This window comes from Rhamphochromis longiceps, linkage group LG15, assembly GCF_057381845.1.
Source record: "Rhamphochromis longiceps isolate RC_006_pf linkage group LG15, R_longiceps_female_GT1.1, whole genome shotgun sequence".
NCBI classification, from domain to species: domain Eukaryota; kingdom Metazoa; phylum Chordata; class Actinopteri; order Cichliformes; family Cichlidae; genus Rhamphochromis; species Rhamphochromis longiceps.
Window position 1 is genome coordinate 5,351,191 of NC_140571.1, and position 24,461 is coordinate 5,375,651.

The 24,461-nt window shown below is 41.4% G+C and overlaps 1 protein-coding gene across 1 annotated transcript in view; it reads right to left on the reverse strand.

The window, feature by feature from the left end:
• Positions 1–3,513: 3,513 nt before the first annotated feature.
• Positions 3,514–24,461, reverse strand: part of LOC146651871 (MAM domain-containing glycosylphosphatidylinositol anchor protein 2) — a 200,936-nt gene continuing 179,988 nt past the window's right edge. The window contains exons 15-18 of the mRNA XM_085382565.1: positions 22,015–22,176; positions 12,624–12,754; positions 12,028–12,124; positions 3,514–9,572 (exon numbers count right to left, since the gene is read on the reverse strand). Of these exons, the coding sequence (XP_085238691.1) occupies positions 9,484–9,572; positions 12,028–12,124; positions 12,624–12,754; positions 22,015–22,176 (479 nt within the window). The 3' untranslated portion in view covers positions 3,514–9,483. The remainder of the gene's footprint in view (positions 9,573–12,027; positions 12,125–12,623; positions 12,755–22,014; positions 22,177–24,461) is intronic.

Here is a 24,461-nt window from a genome sequence, read left to right on the forward strand (position 1 = left end):
TGGTCGCGGAACACTGGACCAGCTCTTTATCCTCTCCAGGATACTTGAGGGTGCATGGGAGTTTGCCCAACCAGTCTACATGTGTTTTGTGGACTTGGAGAAGGCATTCGACCGTGTCCCTCGGGGTGTCCTGTGGGAGGTGTTGCGGGAATATGGGGTGTCTGGCCCATTGCTACGGGCCATTCGATCCCTATACAACCGTTGCAAGAGCTTGGTTCGCATTGCCGGCAATAAGTCGGACTCGTTCCCGGTGGGTGATGGGCTCCGCCAGGGCTGCCCTTTGTCTCCGGTTCTGTTCATAATTTTTATGGACAGGATTTCTAGGCGCAGCCAAGTGGCGGAGGCCTTTCGCTTTGGTGGCCTCAGAATCTCATCTCTGATTTTTGCAGATGATGTGGTTCTGTTGGCTTCATCGGGTGAGGGCCTCCAGCTCGCACTGGAGCGGTTCGCAGCCGAGTGTGAAGCAGCGGGAATGAGGATCAGCACCTCCAAATCTGAGGCCATGGTTCTCAACCGGAAAAGGGTGGAGTGCCCACTCCGGGTCGGGGATGAGTTCCTGCCCCAAGTGGAGGAGTTCAAGTATCTCGGGGTCTTGTTCGCGAGTGATGGGAGAAGGGAGCCGGAGATCGACAGACGGATTGGGGCTGCAGCTGCAGTAATGCGGACGCTGCACCGGTCCGTCGTGGTGAAGAGGGAGCTGAGTGTAAAAGCGAAGCTCTCAATTTACCGGTCGATCTACGTCCCTACCCTCACCTATGGCCACGAGCTGTGGGTAGTGACCGAAAGAACGAGATCGCGGATACAAGCGGCAGAAATGAGCTTCCTCCGAAGGGTGGCTGGCCTCTCCCTTAGAGATAGGGTGAGAAGTTCGGCCATCCGGGAGGGGCTCAGAGTAGAGCAGCTGCTGCTCCACATCGAAAGGAGCCAGCTGAGGTGGTTCGGGCATCTGACAAGGATGCCCCCTGGGCGCCTCCTGGGTGAGGTGTTCCAGGCATGTCCCACCGGGAGGAGGCCCCGGGGCAGACCCAGGACACGCTGGAGAGATTATATCTCTCGGCTGGCCTGGGAACGCCTTGGTATTCCCCTGGATAAGCTGGAGGAGGTGGCTGGGGAGAGGGAGGTCTGGGCCTCTTTGCTTAGGCTGCTGCCCCCGCGACCCGGCCCCGGACAAAGCGGATGAAAATGGATGGATGGATGGACAGTACCAAACCGGTACGTTTGAAACGGTGCCGGTGCTTAAACGGTGCTCAAACCGGTGCTTAAAGAATGGAGAACACAAAATTTGTCCAAAAACCTCTCATGTTCAGTTGTCTTTTTGTGAAAAGATAACAATGTTAGCCTTTTCTGCAGCTATAGGGCATATATGGTATCACTCTTGGCTGGAAGCAGTGCTTAAACAATGGAAAAAAACCCAACTTTGTCCAAAAACCTCTCATGTTTAGCTGTTTCCCAGTTTTTCTTTGGTCATTTCAGCCTTTTTGGCCAGGGTGAAGGGAGTATCTGCCATCAAACAAGAAGACAGCCGCATGTAACTACGACGGTGTTTGCTAGTTCACCTTACATGCTTTAATGTAATAACGTGGTTAGCCTACTCAACGTAAATTACACACAAACAACATTAAGCTACTCACGCAGAGAAGAACGGCTGCTGCTGCCATCGTCATCCGTCATCATTTCTGCTACACTGGCAGGGCTAGGGGCCAGGACTCTTCTCTTCGGGTTTTGGGGGGATGTTGCTAACTCCGAGCCCGATAACAGGCACCACACCTGCAGTAGATGTGCTCAGTGTGAGGTCTCACAGCAGTCTATCAAATACGGTGCATTTCTCGGCTTTTAAAAAAACGCTATGCGTCGCCATGTGTTTCATCGGATTTGAGGTGTTACCTCCTTTGCACACCTGGGCCTGCCTACTATCCTCGGAAATGTAAAATGATTGGCTAGAATCTAAAGTGTATCACATCTCAGGAAAAAAAAAAGCACTGAAATGAAGCACCGAAATGTGCGCTGCTTTCCGGTCTGGTTACTACCGTTTATGTCAGAACCGGTGCCATCATGGCACCGGATACCGGTACCCATCCCTACTGGTAACAGGTATTATCACTGAGTGGAAACCCTAAAAGCTAGATGAGTTCAGCCCAGTAGATACTATTGGGGAAGAGGTTTGTTACCTGTGTTAATAGGAAACTTTTGAATTCCACACAGTGTTACAATAAAAAAAAGTTTTGTTGTTTTTCTCTTCAGTATTTCAAAGTCATTCCAGTCTGCGTTCAATACAGCAGCTTCTGCTCAGGCTGCCACTCTATAAGCTTTCCTCGCTCAGGAGGCCCCTGCTGACTAAACTTTGGATGACTTTCAAGTCCCCCCCCCCCACACACCATTGTTACGCCTCTGTCTTTCCTTCAGATGTCCTTTTCTCGCCACAATCAACTTGCATGCTCTCAACTGTGAGAGGAAAACAAGCACAGAAGAACCACAAACTGGGAAGTACTGTCAAAGGAACAATTTGCACAACACAAAAGCTTTTGTTGAAAGTCCTTTGAGTGGGAGACAGGTGGTCACTGTGGGAATAACTTGGCTTTCTCTTTGAAAAACTATAGGGACAGGAGTGTCGAGTACTGACTAGACACGGGAACAAGAGGATTTGTGTTAAAGCATTCAGCACATAACACAGCACATTCTGTTCCTCGTCATTATATCCTTGTCTTGTAAATTCTCACAAAGCACATAAAATATTCCTTGTCTTTATTTTTTCATTAGTTGCAGGTATGGCACAAAAAAAAAAGGATGATAAATCCAAAGAAATACAGTGGAGGAAAAAAAGTAAAAGAAGCCTGATCATATATAAATATAGAGCACAAAACAGAGAAGAGTGACAGGTCATCATTACAGGGTGTTGGCACAGAACAAGATAAATAACATCACTGAAACACAGCCTTCTCAACAACCTTGATATTACAGCATCAAATTTCATTATTTCCCGGGGTCTTTCCAAGAATGAAGTTGGGGGTGGGGGTGGCTTTCAGTGCTGGCAAACGTCTTCATTTTGTCACCTGCATGCAGTCAGCTTCACCGATGGTAAATAACCAGAGCCTGCGAGTGCTTTGCTTCAGCTTGGTTTGTGATTTCTGATCAGAACGGAAAGGAGAGGAAAGCCATCGACAGGCAGCCCGATTCACTCCAATAAAGGGGAAAGTTGGTGCCAAAAGGTGGCAGCTTTCCCGCTGGTAACGTTGACACACTGAGGAGCCGTGCCATCAAATAGTGACATCCCGCTTCTTTCCTGTAAGAGTAAAATGAAATCTTTGAAATGTGTCTGCCTTGTCCAGTTATTTAGCGAGGCTGCTGTTGAGAAATCACTCATGACTGCCAAAATCAGACAGCATGGAAGCTACTGCAGTAAGGTAGACATTTTACTATAAAAAAATACACACACAGAAAACTGGGTAGTACGTTTCAAGTTTAAGGTGACGGACATTTAGCTCCTCTTTGAGTCTGTTAAACTAATATTTATCTGAATGCCAAAAAACCTCTGCGTCTGCCAATTTTGCCAGTACTGGTTGAGCCTTACTGCAGTACCAACCCCCCCCCCCCCCATTGGCACCCATTCTCTTTGCTGAATCAGTACCAAGAAAGCAGGGTTGTGTGTATAGTGATAATTAGGGCTAACAGCTGCAATTATATCGTGCTAGTGCAACTGAATAATTGTTTTTCTTTAGGGGAGCTAATAGCACAATGAATGGCACGATGTGACAAAGCCCTTCTTAGGTTGAACAGAAAATGAGAACATTTCCACTCAGAGAGAAATGTTGGCACTGTTCCTTTTAGAAACCCTCAAAGCACCAGGTGATAAGTGGTTAACTACAAGGTAAGATTAACAATTTTCTAGGCGTTTATAGCCACAATTTAGAAGGCAAAATTAAAAATTATACGCGAATGTCTAAAATATTTAAAAAAGAAACTTTGGGATCAAATGAGAGTTGGAAACTAGTTTAGCTGCATAACTGAACAGGACTCCATTCTTTAACCTAGGATCTTTTCGCACAAGTAGTATATTGCGAGGTATGCACTTTCTGGGAATTAAGGCAATTCTTTGTTATAAATCACATATTGTCACATAGCAACGAGTCATGGTTCTATTCACATGGATAAACTTTAATCAAATTTAGCAAAGAACTGAGAAATTGTTTTAACATATTGCCAGCAATTGTGTTCAATCTGTGGCCTGCACAATCTGTGACAGACCACAACCTTAAATGCTACAGTACCTCCATTTCAGTGGTATTAATGCTTACTGGGTACATTCATGCACAACTGCATTATTCATTCATGTATTCATCAATGCATAAATGATTTTCTTTGTAAGAACTCAAGATAGAACAGCATTGAAAACTTTGCTTTCTTAATACTGCGAGACACCACCCCAGCTGACATTAGGTCATTGACTGTCCAGTTGAATGAAAGACCGGTACGTATAATTTTTGTTACACAAGGCAAACCAAACGTGTCATCTAATCAGGGAGGAGGGTGAAACTGCAGTCTAAGACAACAAACAGCATCTCTGTAAGATGCACTGCAGCCTGCTCTCCTCTCCCAACAACCAAATGTTTATTGCCTTTTCCATGCAATAAAAACTGACTTGTGATGCTTATTTTACTAGTGTTACAAAAGTAAAAAAAAAGAGAGGCAATTTCTAATGTATGCTGTGACCAACACGACGTAATGCAATGCATTACAGCCGGCCCAAACACCTTATTGGTAACGAGCCGTATTTATCATGACTGCAGGCTTTAGTACTTCAGCTCTGAGCCTCCAACTCCGAGGCTGTTTTCTAGTGGGTTTGATTGCCGCATACTGAAAGGAAAACATAACGCAATCAAAAAACAAACAAAAAAACCCCCCACATAACACCCAAGCTTCAAAAAAGGACCTTGGAGTGAAACTATGTTTCAGTGAGAGGAACGTGAAAATGACTATTTAGAGAAAAGGGGAGTAAAGATAGAAAATTAACTGCAGGTTTTTCATAAAAATGCACCAATGTAGGATTAAGCAGCTGCTGCTGCACACAGAGGGAGATGAATCGGGTTATAAGGGCTTACCTGTAATGTAGGATATAACTATTGAGCAGACAATAAATATAGCAAGCATCACTTCCGGCATGTGGTATGCTTAAGTATTGCATGATTTTTGACTTTTATTATATTGCAGTACCTATGGTATTCCAATTATTGCACATCATGCTACAAAAAAAGGTTTATGACAAAAGTCACTTAAAAACATATGGCACTAATACCGCAACTAATAAAACAGCTGGAACAAACAGCTAATGTCATGGGTCCGGATACAGCGATAAATAACAAAACACTTGGCAAATGCAGTCACGTTAAGCTGCAGCACCTAAACTAATCTTGAAACAACTCATTTCCCCTTCTTCACACCTTCTGCCAACACAGACGCTTCTTATCATCAAAATAAAGTCGGTAAACACTCTACACTAAGAAAGTGTCACACAACACTGTTTACATGTTCAAAACTGTTAATCCCCCCCCTCAATTGTACTTGGAGGACTTTTATCAAGGAAGAGAGCACAGCTGAGTGTGAGCTACTCACTAGACTTACGTCCCTCAAAGGGCAGACACACGCACAAAGGGTGTGTGTGTCTGCACAGAAATGGAAATCAAAAGCACAGCGAGAACTGCGAGAGCATGGAAATAAACAATGATCCTTTTGGCAGTATAATTTCCGCCACTATTCGCCAGCCTTTTCTCAACCCGAGTGAATTTTTTTAATTTGCATGAATGTACCCAATATGCATAAAAAATGAAATATATTTATATATATAATGCACCATGAAACAAAAACAGAAATGAGGTCTGCCACTCGTAAATCTAATATACACAAAGAAGATAAACAGGAGTTTTGCATACTTTTGGTTGTTATTTTAAAGCAATAATTTGACATTTTAGGAGGAAAACAAAAAAAACCAAAAACATTTTTTGACCAGAGGAGATTAAATTTTTTTTTCATTTACTATGAACAGAGCACCAGCCAGTTAGCAGAGCACAATGGCTGGACACAGGAGAAAAGAGGAAGCCTGGCTCTATCCAAAGATTACAAAACATGACTGCCAGCACTTCAGCTTGCTAATTACCTCATTAAATCTCTTGTTTAATGCCAAGTCTAAATACAACAGTTGGTGGTCTTACAGTGATGGGTTGGCCTATTTGGGAGCTTTGATGGCCAATGACTTCCTGTTGTTTCGACTCATTGTTTTAACATGATTTTTTTAGCAATTACGGAAACATGATATGCCATGATGAACTTCAGAGCTGCTGGTTGATTGCTTTAGTTACCCGTGCACAGATCCAGCTTACCTGATTTCCCTTATTAGGTCACACTCTGCAAGCCTGTTTCCCAAAATGCCAAATTGTTCCTTTAAACCTTTGAGTAATCTGTCAGTATATCGTATTCTTCTCATTTGCTGAGCTTTTGTTCTCACTGTGAATCGACCAGGTACTCCAGGATGTAAAAGGAACAGTCACCAGCACATCTTGAACTCGTATCCATACTTAATAACAGTGACGACTTGAACGGGGCACTTTGGCACTTGTCATTACCTACTATATCACCGGAGGATATAGCAACTAGCTAATGGAGATTGTATCTGAAATTATATTATTTGGAAACTGTCAAAGTCTGTGTCAAAGTCAGACATACTTGATGTTCTTGATGTGTCCAAAACAACCTATAAAAGTCTGAAAGTTCTCATCATCAAAAGCACACAGAAAACACATGTTTTAGTAAGACAATACACCTAGTAAAGAACTCCCAAGAACTCCATTTACATTCAGTGTGATCCTAAACCTTGAAATGAAAATGTCTGAGATTAAAAAAAAAAACAAGAAGAAGAAGAAGAAAACAAAGAAAACAGGAATGGAGAGCAGATATTATCTGTGATCTCTGTAGTAACATCACACAGATTGTAACAATATTGTTAAGATGCCCTGAAATGCTCATCATTCTGCTCTGTTTTGATTAGCATATTTATCTTCTTTACATGTATCAGTTTCTTATCACACCTATTGTACACAGCTTGATGCTCACGCATGTACACTACCCACTCTGACTAACCCAGGCTTCCACTGAAGAGGCTACATATAGTGAACCACAACACCAAAATGAACCTTTACCCAGTTAATTTGCTTTCTCCGCCGGGTTTCCTTTTTTGTTCTTTAATGCTGTGGTTGCACTTTAAATAAGAAGATACCGAGTTTTTTAAAAAACCCCAAAACAAAGTTCAATTTTCAGTTTTGTTGCAGAGAGCGGAAAAGCCTGAATTTGTGGGAGTAGGTCACATATGTGCGAGAGAAATATAAAATGGATTTTAATATGCTGAACTGTATGTTGTGCTTCCTGTACTCCAACATAAACATATATCATAAACCTTTGAATAGAGCTTCTTTAACATTTACAAGTTATACATTTACCAAATTGGTTTGCTTCTTTTGCTTCCACCAGCTTTGATATTTCAGCAAATGCAAAGGGAGACAACAAGAAGTAAAAGGAAGTTAAGTCATCTTTAACAGAAAAAAATGAAAATAAATAAAATAAGAAACAAGACACAAGTCCTCAAAAACGTTTGTCATAACCAACAATGAACGGAATTTTTCATTTTCTTATTTTCTCTTTTTTACAATACATGTTTTTTTTTTAAAAACCCCGCTGGTTAAGGTTATGGTCTCAGGTAGATCTTCCACAGTCAATCTTCACAGTTTGTGTAAAAGCAGAGAAACATTCTCGCTAGAGTAATAAAATATCATGACTATTATTATGGTCATTATTATCTTTTATTCTCGTATTGTTCCATAGAAATGGTGGAGGATAGGGGTGAGGCGTGTCACCCTAATGAAGCGCCTGCAGTCCCAAAGTTCCTGCTCTCCTCCCTGTACAACGCAATGTTTTATTCAGCAGTTGTTCTTTTGTTTTGTTAAAAAAAACTTGCCCGCAGGGGAGGAGAACTGTGGGAATGGAGAGTGGGGTAGTCATTCGGTGAAGTGTCTTTATCCTCCTCTATGATCTTAAACTGTTTTCCTGCACAAGACAACCCCCCCCCCCCCCCAAAACCTCCCCCCCACAAAAACAGAACAAACAAGGAAATAACAAAAAAGGATCCAGAGCCTCACTTTGACCGTTGCCACTCTTTTTTCTTTTTCGTAATCCAAATTGTTTCCAAACCTGTGCTCAGGGTCTGCCAGCACTGCCTGGTTGGCTGCCCTCACATGAAACTGTGCATAGGCATAGGCTTAAGTGCATGCACACACAAAAACGCGCGCTGATACTCGCGGGCGACTGCTCCGTCGGGAGTAAAATCCGGACGCGGCACAACCCCCTCTCTCGATCTTGAACGCGCCTTGCCCTCCCATCAGCACTTGTGGGGCAAAAGAAACATGTAGAAAATAGCCCATCAGAGGAAACATGAACAGAGACTTGTTTGATGTCGATTAACACCCAGGCTCACGATTCGGTTTGTAATCTGAAGGCACTTTGTTTCATGGCAGAAAGTAAAGTGGCTTCTGTTCCACAGGCAGACCGCTGACTGAATATTCGAGTGGGGCCTCGCTAATCGGACCTTCCTCTACTCTCTGCCTGTTTTTCCTCTCCCTCCTCTGCTTTGTCTCCTTCTCATTTTTAAGCTCGAACGTCTCTCTGCCTTCCAGTCCACCTGTCTACACCTCTGCTGAGCCTTCTGCTCTTATTGTTCTGCCACCATACCGTCAGTTGGCCACTTGGACTCGTGAGCACAGTGTTAAAAGATACGTAGGCAGCTACAGGGGAGTAAGCAGACAGAACTAAATGTTGTCGGAGTCCTTGTCTTTCTACAGTACAGCACCGAGCAGATAAAGAAATGCCAAAGAATGACACGAGGCTGGGCTAAAGTGAAAAACAAGTGTCGGGGATTGGCATCTGGTGCAAGAAAATGGAGATAAAGATACACAGAGAAAGGTCTGATTGAATGTATTGATAAGCAGGGAAATGTTACTTCATATTCAAAAAGTCAGCAGTGTCTGTATTTCCTTCCGTCGTCGAAGGAAGCTTTCCGGCGCCTCATGAAATGGTTCTTGTGCTTTACAAACTACCCTCCCACGATGCTTGTGATCTCCTCCGCCGGTCCGGGCTCATTCGTCGCCGACCTGCCTTTGTGCTCGTAAAGACGTCCAGAGTTCTGCGTCAGCGGGTGTTTTTCTGTAAAAGAGGTCTCTTTAAAAAAAATGTAGCGCATCTTCTTTATTTACTTTTTGTGTAACTTTTTAATCACTTATTTTTTCTCTCTTGCTCATTTAATAACTGCGGCCTTTCTGTGGTCTGCAGTCCATGGGGGGACCCCGCTGCTTTCAGGATGCATGAATCTTTGGTGATTGGATGTTGAGGGTACAGCTCACAGACGGCGGCTCTGAATATTCGCCTCTGAGATGATGGAGAAATGGGTCACCTTTGACCTTCCAGGAGGGTCAGCACCAAGGTGACACATAGCAGCCATATATGGCAGGATGTGGACAGAGCCTTGGCGCTGAGATCTAAATGGGGGGGGGGGGGGAGAAATAAGCAAACATTTCAATACAAACATGGGAAGATAAGTGGTGAAGGGAATACTGATTTTATTACTCATACTATTTAATATGGCTTTATCCATCTGTAGCATGCTGATTCACTTCAGAAATATGTTGAGTGTGTTGAATACTAAAGCTCTTCCATTTAGCCAAATACAAGACTATGCATACAGAAATATTACTAACTCAGCAGTCATGAAAGAGCTATAACATCATGATTATCCCTGTGGCTTTCACTATCTTTTAATGAGCTTTTAACTAGTAAATAATGGGCTGTTACCAGCAAAGAGCTCTGCTGCTTAAAGCTAATGAGTTGCTTGGTAACCACAACAATTGGTCAGTTCAGCTTAAAGATCTGAAGATTCGGTGTGCAGACGTAAAAGTCAAATTAATGCTCTTATCTAACATCTGTGCATGAGGCTGCAGTGCTCAGCATTGTGTTTGTGCGATGTTTTTGTTCTGTTTCTGTTCTGGGCTTTAGGTTAAATGGTGATATTAAATTCACTACATACAGCTGAGGTCAGAAGTTTAAATACACTCACCATGGGGATGAATGTCATGGTAATTATGGGCTTTTAATGATTTCTTTAAAATGATTAGACAGCATACATCTTTAATTACTGAAAAACAAGAACTGGATGCACAAGTTTTAAATGATTTTGAATTTTCTCTAATCTACACAGGGTCCAAATTATATATACACATACGTAGACCACCACTTTGGACTAGCAATTTGCACTTTGGTGAGACACTTCATTAGACAGCAACAAGCTTCCAGCGTGATTCTGGTTGGATATCTGAGCGTTCTTCTTGGCGGGATTTGCAAGATCCTTTTAAATTGTGTGGTTTCCTGGCACAGTCCTGGCTTTTAAGCATAATCTACATTCAAGAAGTTTGATGTTAGCCTGCTTTATCCATTCCAAAACCAATTTTGATATGTGTTTAGGACCATTTGGAGGTAGTTTATTATTTTATCAACTTAGTGCAGTTTCCACTTCATGGCGGGCTTGAGCATTGGTGGTTCCTGGGTTGTTCGTTAACATCCTAACCAATTTCCTATCATCTCAGAATCACACTTTGGGTCTTGTACTTATGTATAATTGTTCAAACTGATTATGCGCAGTTGTTTGGAAAGGGCCCATTAAGCTTCTGAAATAGCCTTTCCAAAACCCCGACCTCAACACTAGTCAAAATTTGAGGACTATGCTTAAAAGCGAGGTCTGTGCCCACAAACCAACTAATTTAAATGAACTCTACTAATTATGCTAAAATAGGTGGTCAAATATCCAAGCAGAATTATACCAGAAGCTTGTTGATGGCTTCTAAAAGTGTTTGGTCGAGGTGCAACGTGGCAAGGGACAAGAAGCCCCAAATTAAAAGCCCCAAATTAAAATTACATTCATGTGTATGTAAACTCCTAACCACAAATGAAGATGACTGTGAGGGATTCAGTACTATCACAGGTGTATCCCATGTCTTTCCTAAAGTAAGCTGGGTGGCTCCAGAACACCCTGCCCACAATAGCTGGATAAATGGTAAAGCTGGATCTCCTGCTGTGCAAGAAAGCAAATATACGTTTTCTCCCATATGTTTGCTACTAACTTCTTTGAACAAATCCTAAAACAGACACAATGTAGCATTTTTCTTTCTGAGCTGGAAAATCAGTCAGAAGTCATCTCTCATCATTCCTCACGACATCTTGCTCAGTTTCCCCCTCTCACATCACGCCGAATCATGTAAGATTCATTGCGTGAGATTGAATTGCATAATTCATAACATTACTCTGTCCTCAGCCCGGGCGACTACTCCTTTACTTCCAAAATGAATTAATGCTGTCGCTTTGAATCATAATGCACCCAAATGAAAAATAACCTATACAATAACAAACTCGCAGCAACAAAAACAATGCATCTTGCGGACCGAGAGCACTGTCTCTGATTGCCGTTAGATGGGCAGTTATTTTCCACCACGGACGTGAAAAATGAAAACAGATTATCTTGATTCATTTATGGCATGTTAAAGAGATGTCTAAGTCTGAACGGCTTTTGGAAATAATTCCTGCAGAATAAATAACGGGAATTAAATCAAGGAAACTGTATTTGTCTGCCAACCAATAATGCCCTGTCAATTGCAGGCCATTTTCCGTGTCCTGTTTTCTGTTTTTTACCTTCTGTTTGTTCCAGCAGCGCAATTACAGTACTCCACTCAGCCAGCGCGGCTATCATTCATGTGATTACACACCCTGTTGCCATGGCAACCATGCTTTCCCCATGAGATGGTCATTTTATGCTGCCAGCTGTCTAAGATTAGATCCTCTCTCATAAATCTGAACCTTGTCGGTGAGGTAGAGAGAGAGTACCTGGGACTTAGATAAGAGGGACAGAGGAGAGGATGGAGGAGGCGGATGCGTGGTGCTACTCACTGGGCGGCGGGTCTCGACACTCCCCTTCCTCCAGCGTGATATCATCAATAGCAATGTCTCCTTCAATGCCTGGTCCCCGAATCCCTTGAAGTACGACCTACAGAGAGTAGCACAAGTCATTATATTGAATCTTGAGAGACCAAAAAACCAACAAAAATAAAGAACAGGAAAAAAAGGGAAATTTGAACTGCAGTAAGATAAAGACTGAGTCAGTGCACAGTGTAATTTAGCTAAATTACACCTGGGAAAAAAACCCTTAAAAAACACAACAGCAGGTGGCAAGTATTTGCTTATAATGTCACAAAATTTAAAACCAAGACTGTTGGAAGCTGCAACTAAAGTTACCTATTTCACAACTAAAGCTATAAAAATGATGGAAGTTCTGCAGCTTTCCATCATCCACTCACAAAGTTCAGGCTTCCTGATGGAAATGAGCGTCATACCAGACATTTTGTGGGAATGCCGGCTACTTCTCACAGCTACATCAGTGTTTAGCCCCCAGGGAAACCAATACCACACAAACACAGGCAAAGAAGAAAATAGAGGGCACCGAGGGAAACGCTACTGCATATTGAATGAAAGTTTTTTAGGCTCACCTGGAAAGACGATGTTGGGTGGATGCTTACTTTGGCCTGCTTCCAGCGGTCACCTTGATTGCCACTTAGCGACCACACGAGGCCTTCTGAAGCCGTTTGACCCTTTTGCTTTAGGAATGCATTTAGCGTTCCTGCATTGAGGAGAGAGACAGTTGGACTGTTGCCAAAACATTTTCTAATGGCTCAAAAGAAAGTATTCATATCTTGGAATTACAACTTAATAATCATTATATGTTTTCATTTTATAGTGCTAACTCCTTTTGTCCTACATTTAAACTACTTCCTCTATATTATGCCCCAAATGACAACTCACTATTATTTAATTTAAGTAGGTCATTAGAAATTAAGGTAACTGGTCGATTGTAGCCACCTCTCAGCAGTACATGAAATCCATGTGAGGGGACAATTAGGGTGTGCAAGTGGAGGGTGAATCCCATATGTTTATGTTGGAGTAACAAATATATGTATGCTTTTGCAGAGACATTCGATAGGGTATACGTTCTGCAAAGTTTAAAATTTAAGGAGCAGCAGGCAGAAAAGAAATGGAAAAAAATAGAAAAATAGCAGAATTCCAAAAACAGAGAGCCGTCTTCCAAGAGCTGCCCTTCTTTAAGCCACAGTTACAGGTAAGTACATCTGCTTTAAATACCTTTTCAACTTTATATTGACTATTGAATTCTTCATTTTCACCAGGTGACAGTCCTTTGTTGGACATATTACCACACTTGGTTTTACCGTGCTATGCAGCCTTTTTTAAACCCAATATCACGGCAAAGCGTTGAATGGACACGGTGGACCGGCATGTCTATTACACGTTTTGCCAGGATACTGGGTTGCTTTTTCTGCTCCTTACAGTGCTTTATTGTTCTAAAGTGATCTGATATGAAAAGATCCGTTACAAGGCAAAGACTGCTGTCACAGGCTTGATTTTGTAAAGTCTGACACGCTGTCAGGGGTTCAAGAGTATAGTTCCTTGTAAGATCATTTGAATTACAATATGCCAAAATAGGAACATTTGTCAGCACCAACCACTGTTGTACTTCATGTACAATTCCTTCAAAAAGTAATCAGACATCTTAACGTTTTTATTCATTTTAAAAAGAATAAAATATGCAGTCCACCTGTGATGAACTGATTTGATTGGACATAAAACAATCAAAGGCTCCCAGAAGTCACACTGCATGTGAGAACTAAAACCAAGACATGAGGTCCATGAAGTCTCTGTTGACCTCACAAAGCTGACAATGTTTGGCTGGACAATCAGTTGGTTGACCAGCCAAACTGCAAAGGGTCTTAATCGGGGATGTTCCCAGGAACTGCAGCTAAGTGGTCAAAAGATCTGTGAAGAGATGAGAGAACCAGCCAGTAGGACAACTAACTCAGAAGCAGTGCACAGAGAAGAAGGGAAGAAGTCTTGATTAAAAAGTAAATGAAAGCACTCTTGGAAACTGTCAAATGGCATTTAAAAGACTGAGAATAAAGATGAAATACCCCGTTGCACAATGCTACCATGCAATACCATGGTTCACAGCAGCATCGTGCAATGACAAGCAGACTGCTCTGGGTCAAGGAAAGGATGAAAGCCAGATATCTCAATCAAAACTCTTAAAAAATCTATTTTACAACAAAAAAAAGCTGCTGCCTTTTTTCTAAGTGGGTCTATATTATACACCACCTGACCATGTACATTAAAGAACTCCGTAGTAATCTGTTCCAGATTAATCCCAAATAAAATTGGGCTTCTGATCTAATATTCACCTGTGTATCCCGCATTTCAGATTTATGTATTCTTCTGAATACGAAGCAGAGCCAAGCAGTAGCAAAGGTTAAACTCAGGTTATATGAATTGATACATCTATTAAGTGTCTGCATGCAAAGATAAATTATTCTCTCGCTCATGATGGTCCAAATTAATTATCACTAAAGGGCAACGTGTGATGAGAATTTCTCGATAAATGGAAATACTTTCCCTCTAGAGGGCAGTTCTTCTGAGTTTATCATTAGTTTCAAACTATTTCTGCCAAGTTTAGTTTTCTTTTTCAGCTCAGCTGGATTTCCACTAAAGCTACAGAAAATAATCCACTGAGTGTCACTGCCAGCTCTATATTACAAAACACAACATGACAGATCTATTTCAGCAGAATTCCTATATCAGTTAACAATAACACAGATGTACTGGGTCTTACTGAGACAGAACAGACTATATACCAAGTCTGCATTAAAGACTACCCTCAGTGAGGTCTCTTGTCTGGCCCCAGGCTTTGATATAAAACTGTCAGATGATGACACTGAGTGCAACCACTTTTCCCTCCTTTACAAACATACCAATTGTGTGTGTGTGTGTGTGTGTGTGTGTGTGTGTGTGTGTGTGTGTGTGTTTGTGGTATTTCTAATTTGCCATGCTGGAACAGGGAGTGCATGTATGAGAGAGAACATCATCTTTTTTGCAGTGGGCTAACAGGAGCAGCATCCAAAGACTCAAATCAGGTTAGCACTGACACCACAGCAAAGCTCAGTGCGAGCAGTGCTCTGAAGTCAAGTGGATTTCACAAATATGGGAAGCAGCACCTTTGCGTTGACTCAACCAGTGAGGCAAACTTTCATTTGATGCATCTTTGCTTCAGCTAGATGCCTCATTACTGGTAAGCCCCCACCCTGGATAGGTAAAAAAAAAAGAAGAAGAGGGAAAGCTACGCTGTTCACACTCTCTCATCAGCACGGTATACACTCCCCCCCCCCCCCCGACAGCACAATCTCCATTGAGAGATGAGCTCTTGTACAGAACATGACCCGCGGTTTCATCTCCTGTGGAAGTGTTTAGGATGTAGGAGGATTCTTGCTGAGCTAACTGGCTTACATTTTCTTTGAACTCATAGCGATGTAGGTGGTTATGTCAGTGTCATCACATCCTGAGCAAAGGCATATGCTGTATATTCTTTGGAGTACTTTTTTTTTTTTTTTAAAGGAATACCTTTGGCAGACACTTGTGAAATTTAAAAAGATCTGAGAAGAGAAAGATGTGAGTCTGGTGAACAGTGAAGAACAGCTCCTGGAAATTTTTGCAATTATGCAGTGAGGATGGTAGAGAGGTGGATTGAGGTGCTGTACCACCCTCCTTGCTAATGAAAAGATGACTCAGTTGCTTCTCAGAAGGTCAGGCTTAACGCGCGCTTGGTTGGTGTGCTTTGCTCGAGACTTAATCCTATAAACAAATGCGACATGGCCTCCAAAGGCAAACTTTGATGTGCGCTTCAGTAATTAAGTGTGACCTTGTCTCAGGTATCCACCCGCTAGCTAACTATGGAGGAGTTTCTTTGAGCCTGAGCCACTGTTCACATCAGTGCGTAGGCATGACTCTTTATCGACTGATTCTGGCCTTCAGGGATACCGTGCCACAGCCTGACTGTGACTCACGTCAACGGCACCGTGCCAAACAGTACCGAAATCTTCAAATTTCAAGATGGAGCTTTGCCTCACCGGCTGGTTTTTTAAGCCACAGCTTTAAGTGCAAAAAAGAAAAAGAAGAAGAAGCTCTCAATTATTTAAAATGCCAAAATTCCCCCAGATAACAGAAAATATGAAATGCATATATTATTTGGGCAATTTGTCATAAGCATTTACTCCTCTGGGAAGAAAATATCACAAACCAACATTCCTGAGCTTGGGGCAAATGTTTCTCACGGACGGAGAGGCAGAATACCAAATGAAGCGCCGCCATGGAGGATCTGAGCTGGGTTTCAAGTCCTTGACATTTAGCCCATTCATCATAACACGCCACAGTCTGAGCATGGGCCTCACCACAGACGGGGAGGGCAGGAGAAGAGAGGGTCTGGCTGGCGATCAATTTGAGCAAATTGGAAATGTCACGGCCTACTCAACCTCAGCGGGGAGCCGGAGGAGCTCTCATCTCCCTGCTGAGTCGCCCTCCAACACCTCTACCCTTATATTCTCTCCACCTCCCTCGCCTCCTCCTCTCCAGATGTTTGGTCTGGCCCACCTGCCTAGACACTTCCACTCTAGCTCTCCCCTGAGGACACCCGGAATGGAGCCTAAATTTCAGAGCATATGCAAGCCATGTTATCAAGTCCAGTGTAATACTTAATGACTAACCTCTCTCAGCATGTTTTGCTTAATTAAAGATATTGTTCTCCATGTTTTAGAATTAGCATTTTACAGGCACGGTGCTCATGTTTACGCTTTGTTAGTATCTGCATTTCCTATTTCTGCCTTTCGTCCTGTTATCTCGGCTACCTGTTGCTAATTTATTTTCATGTAAGTCCATTACAGAAATTCCAATTGTTAGCTCCAAACACAAAATGGAAATAAGTTAATGGGATGGATATGCTCCTTAGTCAAAGGTGGATTTGTGGATGTAGATAAAAACTTAAGATTATACAAATAAATTATTTAGTCAGTATGTATAAACTAACCATGAACTAAATCACTCATATAAAGTGTCTCACAATATAATGTAAATAAAAACAGAATGCAATGATTTGCAAATCTAATAAACCCACATCTTTAACAAATCAGATGTTTGAACTGAGAAAATGTGATATTTTAAGAAAAATAATAACTCATTTTGGCAGGTTTTCATTGAAAAAGACATTGCAGCATATGCTACTCTAAAACCAGTGTATATCTTTGGGCATGGTGGCTTTCCAGATGTGCAACTGGCTTTTCCATAGTCCGTAATGCACCCACATACCATCTGAGATAGAGAGTTCTGAACTGATAACAGTCCCTTTACTCTTTAGTCCAGAGCATGCGGTGTCCATGTTCTCCAAAAAGAATTTCAATTTGTCTGACCACAGTATGGCCTTGGTCCATTTAAAAAGAGATTTAAAATTGTGTTTCTGGATCATGTCATCATTTGGCTTCTTCTTAACCTGCATTTGTAGACGGCAAGGTGAGCTGTGCTCACAGAAAATGATTTGTGGAAGTGTTCCTGAGCCCACGCAGAGAGAGCCCAGAGATCAGGGGCATCCAGTGTTGACTTTTAACTGTGTCACTTACACGCAAAATTGCTGAGTGCAAGTGAATCTTTTCTGATATGATGTACTGTGTATGAGATATTTAAAATCTTTGCTATTTTATGTTGAGGAACATTATTCTGAAAGAAACTTTCTGCCCCTCTTTACTTCTGAGAAACGATGCCTCTCTTAGATGCACTTTTTTAAAACACTTTTACATGTTGCTGATGCGTTGCGTTGCTACCTAACCTAACTAGTTGCAAAAAGTTGCTCAAGCTGTTTCTTTTCACTTTTCCAGCCTTTTGTTGACCCCGTCCCAACTTTTTTACGATATGTTGCTGCCATCAAATTCCAAATGGGCTATGTTTTTCATGAAACAGTAAAATGTCTCAGTTTAAACATTTTATATACTCTCTGAATGAATAAAATATGGATTTATGAGATCTGCATTTTTACATTTTACACAGCATTCCAATTAAAATTACCTTTGATATCCATTCGTGAGCTTACAAAAATTGAAAGAAACTATTCACAATGACATTTGTGTCTAACAGTGGTTAAACAAGGAGAGCTCATTGTAGATGTCAGCACTTGAATTTGAGTTCATTTAAGGAGACCCCAAGCTGCCGGGGGGAAATGAGTACTCCCAGTTTGGTTGCGGTTAGCTGCTGGAGATTGCTGGCAGTCGCTGTGAAATCAACTGCTAAAGCCCCAGGCGTGCAGGACTAAAGAGCAGTCAGTGTTGGATTTTGCAGACAAGTCAGTGTGTTCCATGCAAACCGGTAGCTGGTAACCACAGCTGTCTGCTAATGGCTGCAAAAATCACAAGTAGATTTTCAGTGCAGTTCTTTGTGACTGATTTTATCCAGGGAATTTTTGTCTTTGTAACCAGTGGTTACTAGTGGTGTGCAATACTGCATATTTTGGTATCGATCCGATTCCCATTAAATACGTGTCAGTATCGCCGATATTGATAGCGATACTTTTTAATAAATAAGGTGGATGCGTCATTGAATTGCTAAATCTTAATTAATTTTCATGACCTTAAGTGTTTTTATTATTAAATAGTTGAAACCCAGGACATAATTAGGACAAAGTTTATAATTAAATAGAAAATGCTTTATTATTGTGGCTGGTCTGCGATGCCGCTGCAGGTGATATGGACTCACCTGCACCACATCTAAAATCACGCCTCGCTGGCTTAAAACCTGTGCTCTGCTTGTGTTGCTGTTGTTGGTGGTGATGTGTACGGCTGGCAGCTGGAGAGCTGCAGTTGATGAATGTACTGTTATAGCAACGGTGTGATTATTGTAAGAATAAATGATGTTGCGAAGCATGAAAATGCCACCGGGTCTGTCGTGGTGGTTTAGTTATCAAGTTTTTTTTTTTCAAGAAAAATCTTAAATAAAAAGTGCACACAAATCAGTAAATAAGTTAAAACAAGTACTGCTGAGAAACTATAATACAAAAATTACAATTGAAATTCTAAAGAACTGGTGAAAATATAATATGTAAACAACTTAACAATCCCCAAAGCGTCTAAGTCACGTGACAACGCAAGACTTAAACACAAGGGGGAGCAAAGTGTGCCTGCTCTGCGCTGACACAGGAGCGGCGAGTCGGGCAACCTGGCTGTTTCGTCTTTGCCGAAAGCACAGCATCGCAAACAAGAGCAGAACTTAAAGTAAAGAATCGATCTCACCAGGCTAGTATCGAGCCGATACCGATGCCGACTTGGTATCGATACAATCGATATTTGGATTGAGCCGCCCACCACTAGCGGTTACCAGGGGGACCAGTGACTGGTCTCTAGTCCTGTGTCACTGAGGCCTTGATAAAGGGTTGCGTTTTATTACTACTTACAAACTTTACAAAGTCCTGCACTCAGGTCCCTGTCTCAGAGTTTATAACAAAACAGACTTCAAAGGAAACAAAATAGAAGTTGGAGTAAGATATGTGACGCTGAAGAGCCAAGTCAGGTTATTAAAAGGTGAAAAAAGAAGCTGCAGAAGTTGGAGTGTGGAGACCATCAATGTCTTTCTAGGATCCTGAAGTAATTGAAGTCAAATGCTGACTATAAATGTCAAAAAGAGAGGGGAGGTGAGCTGCTGGCCTGTAGCAGTTTCACAGTTTGCTGAATTCCTCTTGAAATTCCTCTCTTGGCATTTTTTACTGTCACTGATTGATTTTTCTTTCTATACTTTATCTATTTTTAAATATCCTTTTTTCTGTACTAAAATATATTTCAGTGAAATACTATTTTTTTAGCTGCCTATCTCTGCGGGTTATTTCCCTCTGGTTTGGTGTCACTAGAATTTCACTTAAATGGCCTGAAACCAAAATGAGAACACATAAATAATGAGTCGAAGACATCAGTTTTAGTTATCTCACATGAAGAACTTGTGTGGTTAAAAAGTTTTATATTTGATATTGAATATGAATATTTTTAGAAGCACAAAGTACGCTGACTGTTTCCTCTGAGATACTGTGCCTACAATTCTGTCATGTTTTTGGTACATGTGCAATCATGTGAAAACATGTTTTTTCCACAGGACTCTATGCAGTCTTGTGAAAAACAAGTACACCCTTACTGTTTTCCACAGGAATCAAGGCAGTACAACGCAGAAAGATGCTGCTAATCAAATGCATTTGATTAAATGAACATTTCGGCAGTTTTCAGGCTTTTAGGTGAGTGTTAACAAAATGTCACAATCTTCCCAGGAGTTGATATCCAAGAGAATCCACCACAAGGTCAGACTGTGCAATGCTCACTCTACAGGCCTCATTTAGCACAATAAACGCTAAAGTTCATGACAATACAATTAGAAAAAGACTAAACAAGTACGGCTTGTTTGGAAGGGCTGCCAGGACAAAGCATCTTCTTTCCTCAAAATAACATGGCTGCAGGCTATAGATTCACAGATTAGCATCTACAAAACAACAACAACAAACAAACAAAAAAGCCCTCAGAAGACTTCTGGAACCAAGTCCATTGAACCAAAGTGGAGATATTTGACCTTACCATCAATGGACTGACCCACGAATCACAATGAATTGAAGCAATGTTATAAAAAGCAAGAGTGGGCTACAATTCTTTCACAACGATGTGAGAGACTGACAACATCATACAGGAAAGATTACTTCAAGTTATTGCTGTTAAAAGTGGTTCTACAAGCTACCGAGTCACAGAGAGCTCTTAGTTTTTCACAGACTGCTCACATGGCTTTGAAAACTCTCATTTTCACATGACTGCAGATCTTGCTGTCATTTAGATTCATTGTTTTTTAATCCTATTCCTTTATCACTTCAGCTCATATGCTAACAGTGCCTGTTTCTCACTGACATGGCTCTGGCTCCTAAACTGGACCATTAAGAATTTTCTGGGCGAATAGACTATTTCCATATTCTGCCCACCGTGATCTTCTTTCCACAAAAATAAGAATTAAGTCATGCAATGAAAAGCAAAGCTGGTTCTGCATCAACACTAGTACCGGTGCCTTAAAAAAGACACAAGATGACCCACGTCCACTGGTGACCTTTTTCGCCTTATAAAGGTGTGTAGTAGCTGATGATAGGGAGTTAGGTTGGGACAGAGAAACCCTGGAGGGCTTCAACAGTGCATAAACTGCTATTTTTGTGCTAGAGCAAAACTCCTAAATGCACTGAGCGTACAAACAGCACACATTCAAAGCAGGAGTGCTTGTGGTTGGCTGATTGGGTCTCTGGTGAAGAGAGTCAGATGTAAGCCACAGAGTGCTCCTTCAGTCGCTCCGCCATCTTCAAATGGGCCATGCAGGGTTGTTATCTACATTGTGAGATGAATGTGAGGGCTAACACCCAGAATCTGTGCGCACCCCTTTGGAAGGAGTGTGTTGCAAAAAGGAGACATCTTTTACTTGAAACATCTGACAGCTACACTTAGAATTTTTTGCAAAGAAAGCGCAAAGCTCCACACCAAACACACCACTGGGAGAAACTCTCAGGAAATGACTGCAATTCTGTTGCTTAGAGGAAAAAGTGCTGCTTTCTTTTTTGTTTGGCCGTGACTACTGCGTTTCCTCTCTCACAAACAAGAAGTCCTTCACAAAAAGAAAGAAAAAACTCCAGTGAAACACACATCTGCTGGACACCAAAACCAAGAACCTCATCATAATTAATGCCAGCGGTATGTCCGACAGATGCTTGATGATGTACTCTTTTAGAAATAAAATTTCATGTGGTGTTGCCTTACTGACTGTGCTTAGTTCCACGAGAATAAGAAAGCAACTCCTTTATACAGCAGAGAACTGCCAAAGCAACTTGAAATCCACTCAAAGCTGGTTTTGCTGCTTTATCAAGCAAAAACGGGGAGCAGTGATAGACTGTAGAATTGTTTAAGAAATTAAGCAGTGGTTTTAAATGAAGGCAATCATTCTTACCTATGTGTTTCCCATACATGTGGTAGAAGAAGCCAAAGCAGTAGGCAGGTGGATTGGTGATACCATAAGGGTTTTTAGGTGCTACGTTGAAAAATGGACTTATAAGCCGTGCTTGGTCTCCTTCCTTGCGCGGTCTTGACGTCTCGATGTACATGTAGAAACCTTGAAATGGATAAAAACACACATGCGGACACCAGAGTTATGAGAACAAAATAAAAGGGGTTCTACATTTTCATAAACTGTGGTCTGATCTTTCAGTGCCTTCTCATCCTCTCGTGTCAAATACTCCCGTTTTATCAGAAGAGACGGCTGTTCTTCGGATTAGATCTTAAACCAATAGGTGTGGTAATACAAACTGCCAAGAGCTGATGGTCTAATTTAAAAAAGCAGAAAAGACTTATTAGAAGTGTGGCAGTGGCTTAAGTCACAGGTTTCACAGCTGTTGCATCTTTCTCATAATTTGTTTTTTTTTTAATTACTTGCTGATTCGTTTTGCCTTTACTCCCTTTCTACCTTTGCTTGGTTAATTTTAGCCATCAAACCTACCAGGCTTCACGAGATTAATGCAGCAGGTTTGAAAAAAAAAAAACAGGCAAATAAACTTTAAATATGATTGCACGCATACAAAGATCCATATGTAACATACTGGGAGTTAGATCTGTATGAGAGGAACATAATAGAGCATCTAAATCAAAACTATTGACACAGTGTGACTAAACTAATAACACAGTTTTCATGACTTTACTAAACAAACTCATCATTTATTGGCTGAGTGAATGCTGACCCCAGCCCAGCAGCCAGACCCTGAACTTTAACAGGTAACAAGCAGATGATAAATATTGCGGTAATGACACCTTCCATAATAAAGATAAGGGCCAGAGCTCACTAGTCGCAAAAAACCTGGCACAGATACAGTGAGGTTACATTTATGGTCCCTTGGTCTGACAGTGGTGGACAGCAGCAGTGATGCCTATAAGTCAGACAGCCCTCTGCGTGCGAGCCAAATTATCTGAAGCCAATCTCAGCCCAGCCACAGGCACAGGCAAGGTAGCTTGTGAGCCGCTCCACAGCCCTCCAGCCAAAATCAAATGGAATATCTCCCTCAGCTGAATCTCATATTAGATAATTATGCACAAAAAAATGAATGGGGCTGCTAATGAAATGCTGGACATTTTGAAACCATTAGGTGATTAAAGCCAATGCATTATTTACTGCCTCAGCTGCTGCTGCTGGTACCGTAGCACCATAATAGGCACCAACTGTATATTTCACCACAGACAACTTCCATCAAAGGATTCATTAAAAATCCTCTAAAAGACTCTTGCATATCCATTTTTCTTATTTATTCCTTGAATATGCAATACCTGTACATGCAGCTCTCAAGAGCGAATGCTAAACTTACTATGCAGAGTCTAATTTGGGTGCCATGGAAACAGCGACGAGGCTCATTTAGAAGATTATCTTGCAAATAAATGATGATCAAGGATCCTCACTGTTAGTTTGTGCAGCATCAAATATTTGGTGACACAATGAGCACAGCTGAAATCATCTTCTTTGAATTGTCCCATCTTATTTCGTCGTTTTGAAAAGTGACACTTGTTTTTGTGTGTTTGCAAATAAACATATGAAATAATCAAAATGCTATGTGTCGTGCACTGACCGATAATGTGATAATCACATTGCTTCACTGTCCCCTGGGGGCATTTGTGGATTCATTCATTGTGGATGGAGCACATAAGAAACAACAGTGTCCATTTAAATGTGTGCATTCAACATGCTAATTTCTAATACAACAAGCAGGTAGACTTTTTTCAGAGGCTCGCTGACAGCTGGCAAGAATGATCACTAAGGCCTAGACCAGCTGTGGTTTTTACTATTACCACAGATTTTTGCAATATCATTGCTCAGCCGTACATATAAATCACAAGATGAGAAATATTATGAAATTACTTGCCCACTGGTTAGTGAATGTTAAGGTTGGTCACGATTTGTGTTATACTCTGCAATATTTTTATCAATGCATAGAGGTTTTTGCTACAGTGTCCACTGTAATTGTAGCCTGTAACATTTATTCAGAGAAGAGAAACAATGAGTTCTTGGCAAAGACACTCTTATCATACATGATAATGACCCCGATTGCATTACAGCAACGTGGCGATCAATATACATTGTAAGCTCATCTATGATATATCACCACATCTCTATAACTGAAGGTAAAAAATATGCTCCGAATGGACCCAACCCCTCCCAAAAAACAAAACAAAAAACGCATGTATGTATTTACTAGGGTGTTAACTTACCACCATTTTTTCCCTACGATTTTTTTTCTTTTTCAAAGCAACTTAGATCACTTATGTTCACATTGCTCCCTCTTGATATGGAGGAGTAATGACATAATTACTCTGCTAATTGAATTGGTGGGGACAGGGTCACAATGCCTGCATTTT